This window comes from Phragmites australis, chromosome 14 (genome assembly GCF_958298935.1).
Source record: "Phragmites australis chromosome 14, lpPhrAust1.1, whole genome shotgun sequence".
NCBI lineage: Eukaryota > Viridiplantae > Streptophyta > Magnoliopsida > Poales > Poaceae > Phragmites > Phragmites australis.
Genome location: NC_084934.1, coordinates 23,553,889 through 23,565,989, shown reverse-complemented (window position 1 = coordinate 23,565,989; position 12,101 = coordinate 23,553,889). Strand labels below are relative to the sequence as shown.

Here is a 12,101-nt window from a genome sequence, read left to right as displayed (position 1 = left end):
AGCTCCAGAAAGAATCACTCTTTCCTTCTTACACCACCATTGGATTATACTATATTGAGGATCTACTAATTAATTGGTTAAACCGTACCCATATAAGCCCCGTGGATGAACTGTTAATTGAGGTTATCCATTGCATGAACGGGTCCTTAGGATACTGAGCAAACACTACCACCAACCATAATGCTTCCACACACCTGTGCATTCCCACACCATCCTCATCTAATTGTCTGCTCAACATCCCTATGTTCTATTTTGCTACAACAATTATCAGTATTCCCAACTCTTAGTTGCATAGACCATTAGTCATGTTTAACCAACTACTGAACCATACTCTTAGTTGCAAAGCCAAGCATAAGCTGCCCAAAATAACCACTACTAATAACTAGGGCGACAAGGGATATATGGAACAGAGTACTATAAGTAAATATGATTCAGAATTATAAGCATGTATATTTGAAATAAAGATCGTATTTGAAAAACTAGGATCATAAAGTTCAAGGACACTTGCATATTCCAACTTGCTGCTCAGACTCTTTAAAGATTTGGTCCTGGAGATTCTCGAAGTGCTCCACGTCTGCTCTCGATACACACCAGAAAACACACAACAAAACTATCTAAGAACAATATACAAAATAATAGCTAACATCTTAAAAAAGGGTACTAAACAAGAGTACACGCTGCTACAAACGCGAGAGCATGAAACTCGTCTAAATCGGAGCTAGAACAAGAAAGTTATGCTAAAAACAAGTTTCGGGTTAAATCTAAAAAAGAAAAAGACCTATTTGAATAAAACAGAAAGGACAAAGGTCTTTTTGTAAAAATAGAGGGACCTTTTGTAGATAAAAAAGTTTAGGGACTAAACTATAAAAAGATAGGGCCTTTTTGGTAACTACAGAAAAGTTCATGTTTTTAAGTGCAATAGCGCCAATTTTTTTAATTAAAACAAATAGGTAAATGATTGGGTAAAGGCTCTACTGACGTGGCTCTTTGGTTGAGGTGGCAGCTGACTTGATTATGAAGCTGACATGTGGCGTCGTGTGATTGGGTGGTGAAGGGGTATGTTAGATCTTTTCTGGACCATTGGTGATAGATCGGACAACTAAGGCACACGGGTGGTTAGGACACCGGTGGTGGCAGCGGCTATGCACAGTGGCGCTTCGCCGGAGAAGTGCGCAAACCTCGTTGTGAGCCTCAGATCTCGACAGTGAGCAGTGGAGGTGGTTCGGGGAAGCAAGGGTGTTCCATTTAGGGGTTTACCTGGGGGGGGGGGCACGGCACGGGAAGGAGGTTAGCAGCGGGAGGGATAGCGAGGGCTCTCGGTTCTTCATCGACGGTGATGCTCCGGTGACCAAGCCACGAAGGCGAGCACACCAATGCTCTTAGGAGGCGGCGACGAAGCTCGTAGGTGGGTTAGACGAGACAATACGTGGTGGATTTCAACTGGTGGCGAGTTCGGTCGAGGCGGCAATGGCAACGATGACTGGAGCTAGGATTTGGGGGTGGCTTGGTCTGGGGATAGATCGAGGAGGGGCAGACTTATATAGGCAGGGGTATCACGTAGGGCGTTCAGATTCGGTGGGGTTCGTTGGGATACAGCTCAAAGAGGCAGCGGTGGGATTCGGGTTTGAGCCGGACTCTTGGCGGCGTGGCGTGCTAGGGTCGAAGATGGAGGAAGGGGACGGGCCCTACCCATTGGTGGCCGGGAGAGGCAGCAGCGATGCTGGACACTTTCACGTGGGGAAGGTGGAAGGTGAACGGCGAGGGCGACTGACGCGTTGGATAGATGGGCCTGGCTTTCTACCGGCCCATGCGCGAGACGGAAAAGGGAGAGAGATATGGGCCAGCCCGAGAAAGAAAGAGAGAGCTATAAGGAATAAGAAGAAAAAGAGAAAAGGAAGAAAGAAAGAGAGAGACATCCCTATTATCGTTGTAGGTACTGTTATAATTGGCGCGGTTCATAAGCCCAAGGGGCGCATAAAAAGCCAAGCCATCAAGAACTATTAGTGATAGCGATTCTCACTGCCAGTGCTTGTTATGAACCGGCAGTGATATATCCTGCATGCTCGTAACAAGATCTTGTAGTGATACCAACTTATAAAAGATGTGCCTTTAAAAACCAACAATGATAATAGCTATCACTGCCTGTTGTAATTATGAACCAACAATGTTAGCCCAAAAACCGTATGACTTCCAGCCTCGCCTGCAACATCCCAAAATTCCAAAATTTTGAAGATCAAATAAAAAAGAAAAATCTTTCTTCTCTCTGGGCTGACTCCTTGTCTCTTTGGGCTAACCACTCCCACGGGCCCATCTATTTCTCCTCGCCTCCTTCTCTCTCCCTCTCGCGCTGGTCCACTCCCCTTTCCCTCTCCCTGGCCTAGCCCGACCACCCCTTCATGTTCCTCATGTGTGCGCACAGGAGCAGCACTACCCCTCCTTTTTTGTCTCCTTCCACGCGCGAAATCCGGCAACAAGCACCCTCCGAGACAGCAGCGCTGCGCTATCCGCCAGCAACTAGCTAGTCGTACCGTGTGCGCACGCAAGTGCTCCCTGCCCCTACCCTGAGCCCTTTCGAGTGCGTCGTCCCCCACCGACATGCCAGCCACCTCAGCCTATAAAATGGCACACGCTCGCGCCTTGCCACCACAACCCCGCCAGCATCCCAAGTAGGTAGCTGCATCACACTCACCCCTCCCCCACTCTCCTCTCTCTGTCTTCCCGTTAAGCCGAACCACCGCCTCTGCCTTGATCTCGCCCTTTGACTCAAATCCATCATCACCGAGCCACAGCGAGCACCACCTCAACCACTGCCACCCTCTCCCTCACCTTTCTCCCTCCCCTCGCCCCCTTCCGAGCTCCCCACGAGTTCAGCAGGCCGCTCCCATGGTGGCACTCTGTCACCCTACCTCCACCTCCTTCCCCACTCGGATTCCTCGCAAAATAGGTTCCATGTGTCCCCCTCACTCCCCCATGCCTTCGCTGTTGAGAATGGTGACTGGAAAACCCATTCTGGTGAGCTCACCGTCACAGACCGGAGACTAAGTGGCGGCGCTGCCCGATGCCTATTCGTCCTTGATGCCATCTCCCCCGCTATCATCTCCCTCTGTGTGTGTGTGTTAACTTGATGGGTGCGCCCGGCCGCTGACGCCGTCACCCCCTGGGCTGATATTGGGATGCCACAACCCAACCACATCCCGTCAACCCGAGGCCATCCCTTTCGCATAATACATGGCCCATCTTCCTAAAACCAGCCCAAATGAACAGTACCCTTTTCCATTTATTTCCAGATTTAATTTTTGGAAGCTCGTTTCTCCTCTATTTTAGCTCTGATTTTGATGATTCTTTCACTAATATTCATCTAAATTCAATCCCTATCCATTCTCATAAGTTTCTTAATTTTCGGAGTTTATTTGTATGTTGATGTGCATTTATTTTGTTTGTTGTGTGTCACATTTTAAAAACTAGAGCGTTCGAGGAGGAGGAGGGGCCGAGAACGTAGGAGTTTGAGCAGGACCCTTTCGAGGACTTCAGTGGAGACAAATCTCAATCTGTTTTCGCTCGTTGATCATATTAACCAAGATTTTATCACCACAAACTATACTAGCCATTTTCTACCAGATAATTGCATAAAGTATTAATTGATGGCATAATTTAAATTGTTGATCTAGTTATGTCCAATTTTAGATTAGCTAGCCTGGTTGCTTTGACCGGAATATAATCTTGGTAAATCTAGGATTTTCGTCTTGGCAATATTATTTATGCTAAGATGAACCCCTTGCTACTAGCATGCTTAGGACAATGTATTACATTGTTATTTCAGGTTTTACCATAGTTAGTATTGTGAACTGTGTGTAAATGTGGTGCTTGTTGATGTGTGGCAGTGTGGGTTATCAAGATGGGAAGACTTACTGGATAACTAGTAACATAAGAGAACCTATTAGAGCCTGGGTAAATCAGGGTTCCCGTCGGGAATGTTTTGGGATTTTAAGTGTTGCCCGTGTGGCATGTTTAACATGAAGATGTTTGCCTTGGCTCGATTGAGGACCAAATTAGTGTGACATCTTACCTACTCTTCTCAATATAGCCATTCGACCCTGTATATGGTTGGGCTTAGTCTAAACACCCTAGCTAGTTTACTAGTCATCTGAAGGCAAGAGTGTAATGGGAGGCCAAGGAGCATGTGCAAGCAGATGCAGGCTTGTCGACTCGGTTGGAGGCCTAGTTTGTAGGTCAGGAACCTCTGGTTAGCTCCTATAGGTGACTGGTGGGATGATGCTAAGGTGGGTAATGGATTTGTTGAGACACATTACCATGATAGTGGTATGTTATCAAACTCAGCTTGTGGGTAAAGTGTACCCCTATATAGAGGTAAACTATTTAAATAGTCGTGTTCACGATCACTGATGAACTATGGTATGATCACAACAACTAGCATTGGTTGTGTGTGTTTCTTTGGAGTGTGAGTGGACAAGGTGTGCCCATTTTTGGAAATATGTTCGGCAATATGCCGTGTGTTGCCGTGGACGGAGTGTCCGACAACATTAAAACTTAGGCCCTAGTGACTTTCCACCACGGCTGAACCCCTCCTTCATTTAATAATGATACTGTGTTTTTCACAAAACCCGCCTTATGAAAATAAACTCTTGCATGTGTAAACTTGGCATTATCGCAAAATTACACTTATAGCCGTACCCTTATCAATATTGTATGCGTGTATTTATACCTCTTGATGTAGGGCAGGGGTTGGAACTTGCTGAGTATGTTTGTACTCACCTTACTTATGATTTCAGAGGAAGATCTGAACTTCACTGACACCAACAGTGAGGCTGACGAATAAGTCTTTGTCATGTTCACACCCAGGTTGCCTATGGAGTGGTATGTCCCCATGCTGATCCTGATGGTTCCCTCTAGTGATGTGGACCTTGGTGCTCACGAGCCTTTGCAGAGCTCTTTATGTACTATTAGTTTGGTGGGTTTATTTTACCACTCTTTTTGTTGTATGATTGTGATATTACCTATTGTAATACTTGTATTTACTAGAAATTAATTCAGGGACACGTATAATAAAGTTTTAAGCACCGAGGATGACCCGGGACGCTTCACCCGCATGTTCGGCTTCTCCCAACACCTTTAAATTTAATTCCAATGACGATCGCTCAACTCACTCTAGCTCTCACATGCTTGCACTCTCTTTCACCCTCTCCCCACCACCGCGCGATGGATACTCCATCGCCATCTCTCACTCCAGCCACTCCACTGCCCCCTCCACCACCAAAATTTTTTGCCACACCACCCACCCTCACGCCTTCGTTTGACAACGAGGCTCAGCACCGCCGGAGAGCTCAAACAAGGTGCAATCCTCGAACTCTGGATCGGCGGGGTCCCCTTCTAAGGACAACATTTGAGACTACTTCATCGACGAGCCAAAGACGAAGAGGCTCTGGAGCAACTTGGATGAAGAGGATGAGGACGAGAAGGAGGAGGAGGAGGAGGACGCTGAGGATGAGGAGGGTGACGGTGACAACGGCGACGACGACAATGACTACTTCTTCCGTCGTGGCCGTGGCAGACACGCGTGACAATACTAATTAGTGGCCTTTCGTGGCAATGACAAACCAACAATTTTAGGCTTATTTTGTGTGTGGGTGGCCGCATCTTTTGTTTTTGGTGTACTGTGATGGAGACAAAGAAGTATTGCTGACTTAATTAATTATTAGTGCGATGTAAACTTGTAATTCTGGAGATTAGTAATATAAAACTCGAATAAATTATTGAATGTCTATTTAAATTTCGATTTTTTTGGATTGAGTATCATTGCCGGTTCGTAGTTGGAAACTGGTAGTGATAAGTATATCAATCGGCAGATGTGGCTCAACAACCGACAATGATAGTTTGTATCAGTGGTGGTTCGTTGATCCAACCGGTAGTGATAATGGATATCAATGTCAGTTCTTGAGCCAGATTATCATGGCAGTAATGCAGTTTTTGAATCGGCAGTGATGACCTTTTTTGTAGTAGTGAAAGGAAAATAACTCTTAGTTGATGAAGTAGAAAAGGGTCAGTCGCACATGCTAACCAAGCTTACATGCCTCGCATACAAGATTGCGGGTAAATTTGTTTTGAACAAGGATTATCATGAGTAAATTGGTGCACATATATTAAATTTGTGACGAGGGTAGGAGTATGAAGGACATTGTGTAGATGAAAACTGGAATTAGGAGAATGAAGAGTTTTTGTGCCTATTTTGACAAAAAGGTATTTGTGCATCGTTACCGATGGTAACACAAGAATAAGACACATGAGGACGAGAATAAGAAGAGAATCTACCATTATTGGCGGACATGTGGGAGCTTGCTCTAGTGTCCATGTGCTAGTCACCACTGGAAGAAGGCTGCCCAAAGGGACATGGACTGTAGGGCCTGGATTAGCCCTAGATGTCCCAAGAAGGCGCATTGGAGGAAGTCGGGGGTGCGGCCTGCTATTGAAGCGCGAAGTATGCTTGATTGTTGGCATCAGAGGCAGCAGGTCGATGGCCAAGAAACCCTAGTCCTGTAGAGCCTGTCCAGGCAGCACGCCATTGGCTGCTACTTGCTGGAGCAGATGCGGAAGAGTTGTTGTCGCCGTGATTGCCTTGTTTGTTGTTCTAGCGGCCGCCAGGTCCCCGGTTGCGGTTGCGGTCACGGGAGCGACTGGAGTAGGGTTGATAGCGCTCAGTCTGATCACGACAGGAGTTGGACGAGTTGTCAGTGGAGTTGGAGCCAATGTCGATAGTAAGAGTAGAGTCGACTGATGGATTGGCGTTGCCGGCTTGAGAGGCATCCTCCATGGTTAGAATGTCTCATGCTTACATGAATATCGGGAAAGAGGGTAGTGCCACTAACATCTGACGGAGGACGTTGAACTTGGGGTTGAGGCCCCAAATGAGTTGATGGACCAATGTCCGCTTGGAGACCGGTTGTGGCAAGAGTCTGAAGCCGATGGGAATAAGCAGAGACAGAGAGCTCGCCTTGATAGAGATTGTGGAACTTAGCTTCAATGTGGACAGCCCGGCTAGGTTTGTTGCCGGTGAAGATCACGTCAAGGTGCTGCCAAACACTGAACATTGTGATGTCATGCTTCATGACGAGCTCGAGCAATTCATCAGAGATGGTGGCATACAACCACATAAGCATCATCAAGTATTCCTTGACCCATTCAGGATCAGGATCCTCATGACGGGGCTTCTGATCAAGGACGTGACCACACAGGAAAAACGTCAAGACCAACAAGGAAGAGATTCTTCCACTTGGAGTAGTTATTCGCAGAGATGTCAAGATTGAACGGGATCAAAGATCTGATGTTGAGGCTCTGGATGGCATGCGAAACAGAAATGGCAGCTGAAGAGCTTTGTCGAGTGGTGGGGAGTGCAGGGGGAGGAGGAGTGTCCATGGTGGAAGAGGAAACCATGGCACAGGGAGTGCCATCGCCCATGAGGAGGTCTTAGAAGAGAAGACTGGTACCATGTAAGAGTGTATACTCACTCAAAACTCATTGTTTCCATTGATGTACATCTATTTATAGCACAAAGACTCAATCGAGTCAAGCAACAAAATAACAGAAAACAAGAGTATCGGCGAGGAGGTGATCCATGCAGTGGAGCAACGACGTTGGAGGAGTCAAGCTGGACTTGCCGTTGTGATCCTGTGGACTCGGGCGACGTTGGAGGAGTCAAGCTGGAAGCCATGCGATGATAATCCACAACAGAAGCATGCGCGACGTTAGGAAATTCTGGTGTTGACCATGCGCAGCAAAGAAGGCTTCCTACAATGCGCACACATGGCGTGAATCGAGCATGGTGCCTCACTGAAATCAAAGAACTTTCCCTATAGCTAGTCTGTACTTGCTCTCAGTGATGTGGTCCATGTGGATGGTCCAAATTTGTACCTTAGCTCACTCGGACCAAAAAAAAAAAAAACTGTCGGAAGGGAAATGCAGTATGCACGGGAAGAATATCTTGTACTGGTAGTAGTCTGTCCTTATATTTTCCGGGCCAATTTTACGGCTTCGACGTGCATGAATGTGTTAATGCAGTGTATATATGTGGGGACACTACTTTGCTCGAGTTCCACAAACTGGCAGATATTCAAGGACTGCATGAATTTTTAAAAATGAATTATATGCAGCAACTTGACGGCAGCTTACACGAGTGAACAGCGACGGGCTTGACCTGCGAGAGCAGTTCCTACTGCACAAGCATATCCAGCAGCGCCGCCGAAATATCGCGGCAAGAAATTACTGTGCAGTCGTGAAATCAACATGAACGTTATAAATTACACGAGATCGCTGTTGTTCTTCGTGGCAATGGCGGCTGCTGTGTTGGTGCAGGACGCGACGGCGGCCTCATTTTGCTCCTCCTCCTCCATGGTGTCCGACATGCTCCGCCCCCTCGTCTCCGGCAGGCAGGCGGCGAAGAGCCCGAGGCACCCGATGGAGAGCCCGAACACGCCGAACGACCAGAAGCTCCTCTTGCGGCCGAGCGCGACGAGCACGGGCGCCGCCACGCCGCCCAGCACCAGCGCCTGCCGGACCAACCCCACCGCCGAGTTGCGCACGGACGTCGGGAACAACTCGATGGAGTAGATCATGATGACGTTGAACGCCGTGCAAGTCGCGAAGAAGGAGAGGGTTTCGGCGGCCATCCGCGCCGCCGAGCCCTGCGCGATGGCGACGCACGCGAGGCTGAGCGCCCCCGCCGCGGCGGTGAGCGTCACCACCGAACATCGCCGGTTGATCCTGCCGATGAGGAGCCACGACAGGATGGACGACGGCAGCTCGGCCAGCGCGTTGTACGTGACGCTCAGGTAAAGATTGGAGCCTAAGTTGCCGACGTTGAGCGGCATGCCGTAGTAGACCATGCCGACGCCGAAGCTGGCCGTCATGATCGCCGCAAGCCTCCGGAGCGCCCACGGCCGCTCCCACATCGTCTGCAGCGTGGCGAACACGGCACCTCCGCCGCTGGCCCCGTCGTCCTCGTGCATGGTGCACGCGTGCAGCATGGAGAAGCTGGACGTGATGCCGTTTCCGTTGAGCGAGGCGATCTGCTGCAGCGTCTCCATGGCGTCCTGCTTCCGGCCGCGCACCAGCAGCCACCGCGGCGACTCCTGGGCGAGGAAGTATAGCAGAATGGAGTAGCAGAGCGAAGGCACGGACGTCCAGATGTACATGTTCCGCCAGGACGCCTCGCGAAACGTGTAGGCGAGCGCCGGGAGGGACAAAAACCCGACGGTGAAGAAGAAGAACCCGGCCACGCTCACCGTGTCGCGCCACCGCTTCCCAACGAGCTCCGTAGACAGCACCAGCGTGCACGTCCCCACCATGGACCGGCCGAGCCCGGACACGAACCTCAGCGCGGCGTACACCCACACGTTGGGCGCGAAGGCGGTGAGCACGGCGGCGACGGACATGGTCACCAGGGACACGAGGAGCATCTTCTTGCGCCCGAGGAGCGAGTCCGCGAGCGTCGTGAGCAGGAACCCGCCCGCCAGGCAGCCGGCGAAGAACGACGACGCCGGGAGCGAGACGAGCGCCGGGCCGGCGCAATTGAGGGCCCACTCCGAGACCACCGACGTCTCGGCCGGGCGGTCCCACGCCCACGCGCCGGGCGGGAGCGCGCACGGCGAGGCTTCGGCCTGCGAGCAGGACGCCGCTGGGGCGTCTGTTGTGCAGTGCCACCGTGGCTCGGCGTCCGTGAACACGGAGATGAACACCTGCTGCGCGTCGAAGGCCCACGCGAAGGCCAGAAGGACGGCCTTGAGCAGCTGCATGGCGCCGGTGGAGCCGATGTACGTCTCGATGGTGTCGTCGATGGACGGCGCCTTGGCAAGCTTGGACTTATGGCTTGTAAGGAGCGGGGCGGTGGCCGTGTCGGCCATTGCCACGGTAGTGTGTATGTGTTCCTGTGCGTGGCTGCTCGTTCGTAAGTTGCGAGTCGGAGACGATGCTGGGAGTGGTATTTATATGGACCATGGCTAGTAGTAGCTTCTTCGGGGGCTGACCTGTAATTTTCGGTGCCAATTTGCTTGTTCGCTCTCCTCTGCCGGCTCTATCTAGACGCTGCAGCCCCAGCCTTGCATACCGGAGTGGTTTTTGATGGACTCCAGCCCCTACCGCGGGTTAACATCCTGCGGCAGAGCGCGGCGCACCTGGTGCATGTGTGGGACCAAGTGTCCGACACGCCAACATGCCCGAAGCGACTCTACTCTCACACACTGATGCAAGCAGGCACAGGAGTCGGGCACCCATCTATCTTCTCATCCGATCTACTCTAGTGTCCACCAAAATTAATTAAATAATCACAGTATAAAATTAAATCTAATTTTTTCTTCTAAAAATATATTTAATCTTCTATTATTTACATTCTATAGCTATATGTCTAATATTTGCATTCTATATATTTTAAAAATACATTCGATCTCTATTTATTTGTCTAAATATTCGATATTTATCTTAGATACATTCTTCGTTGGGTTTTCTACAAGGTGCACCGCCTCCCACACGTTGACTACATCATCGGGTTTCTCCAGATGGTACGTCGCTTCCCGCACTTCGCGTATAACATCAACTTTCTGGAGAGGGTGTGCTGGTGCCCACACGTCGCTTCCATCACCGTCTACTACAGTGGTTGCATCCGTCGCGTTATCTCTATACTAAGATACTATGTGAGAATTATTTTTATCTTCTAACAAATCGGTCACTATCTTTATTCTCCTCATAAAATTGCTATAGATGACTAAATTTGTTACTTTTTTAATTACTATATACTAAATTGATTTTACATTTGTGCCGTTGCTAGTTTTTTAAAATAAAAAAACTGAGTCCGACACTTTTTTTTAAAAAAAACACAGTCATGCTAGTTACTATCTTTAGGGCTGTTAACAAAAAAAAAATAGAGACTCGCGAACTATTGGAACTCGATTCATTATAGGTTCGATTTAAGTTTGATTTGAGATCCTAACAAGCTAAGCTCAAACCTAACCATAAGCTCGCGAGCCTGTTAAGCTCGTGCTCAAATAGCTCGCCAAAACCTCTACTAACTCTAACTATTTTCCGTCGAGACAAAGCCGATGTCAAATTACTTTAGTCAAGTTTATTTTTTAACCTCACCATCCAACCTAAAGTGTAATCGTCAACCTCAAAATCATATGATTACATACGCATATGACTCATAGATAAAGCTATAAAAAAACTAGAGACTCGCGAGCTACCCGAACTCGACTCTCTAATTTTGATTCGAGCTCGACTCAAGACCATAACAAATTAAGCTCAAATATAATTATAGGCTCAATTAAATCTTTAACTTAAATCAAACTTGACTCAAATACCTATCAAACTTAAACTTTTAGATGATGAGTTTGCTCGAGCTTGTTGACAGCCTAACTATCTTATTCGACTTACACGGTCACTAACAATGAACACCGATTACCAGTGGTATTGTTTTGGCTTATCGCCAGATCGTCTGTAATGCAAAAAAAATAAAATAAAATGTTATCTTAGACACGTGCCTTGATCTCAAAACCTTATCACGTGCCGTTTGGTACGGGTCGCCTGTACCGGGGAGTTGCTTCTTTAAAACAATGTGCCTGTCCTACGTCACGCTTATCAGGTACTCCCTCTGTTCACACACACATATATGTGTGTGTGTGTGACGTTTAAGTTTTTGGCTCTAGGATTAAGAAGCTGTTTCAAATAACCATATTAGTCCTATTAATTATATCATTAGTTGCTTTGCAGTAAATACATTTTGCCTATTCGGCTCCTCCCAAACACACATGCATGCATGCAGTTAACCTGGCACCAAACACTTCTTTAACCTGGCGTCAAACACATACTCCTATTTAACTTGGCGCCAAACACATGTCTGTTCAGCTCCTTGCTCTCTCAAACACACATGTCTATATAGAGATCACAATAAAATAACAGTATAGTATGGCTTCCAGTAGTACAAAGCCCTTTCTTGATCTAAATGAATCCATCATCACCCCTTTCCCATCCATTACTCCAAGTGCAGAAGCAATCTATCATGATGAGTTCCCATGGTTTGATCTAAATGTCGATTATTTACA

The 12,101-nt window shown here is 48.2% G+C and overlaps 1 protein-coding gene across 1 annotated transcript; it reads right to left on the bottom strand.

The window, feature by feature from the left end:
• Positions 1-8,021: 8,021 nt before the first annotated feature.
• Positions 8,022-10,063, bottom strand: LOC133890028 (organic cation/carnitine transporter 2-like). Its single transcript, XM_062330468.1, has one exon. It carries the CDS (start codon positions 9,909-9,911, stop codon positions 8,310-8,312), a length of 1,602 nt encoding a protein of 533 aa, XP_062186452.1. The 5' UTR covers positions 9,912-10,063; the 3' UTR covers positions 8,022-8,309.
• Positions 10,064-12,101: the final 2,038 nt, after the last annotated feature.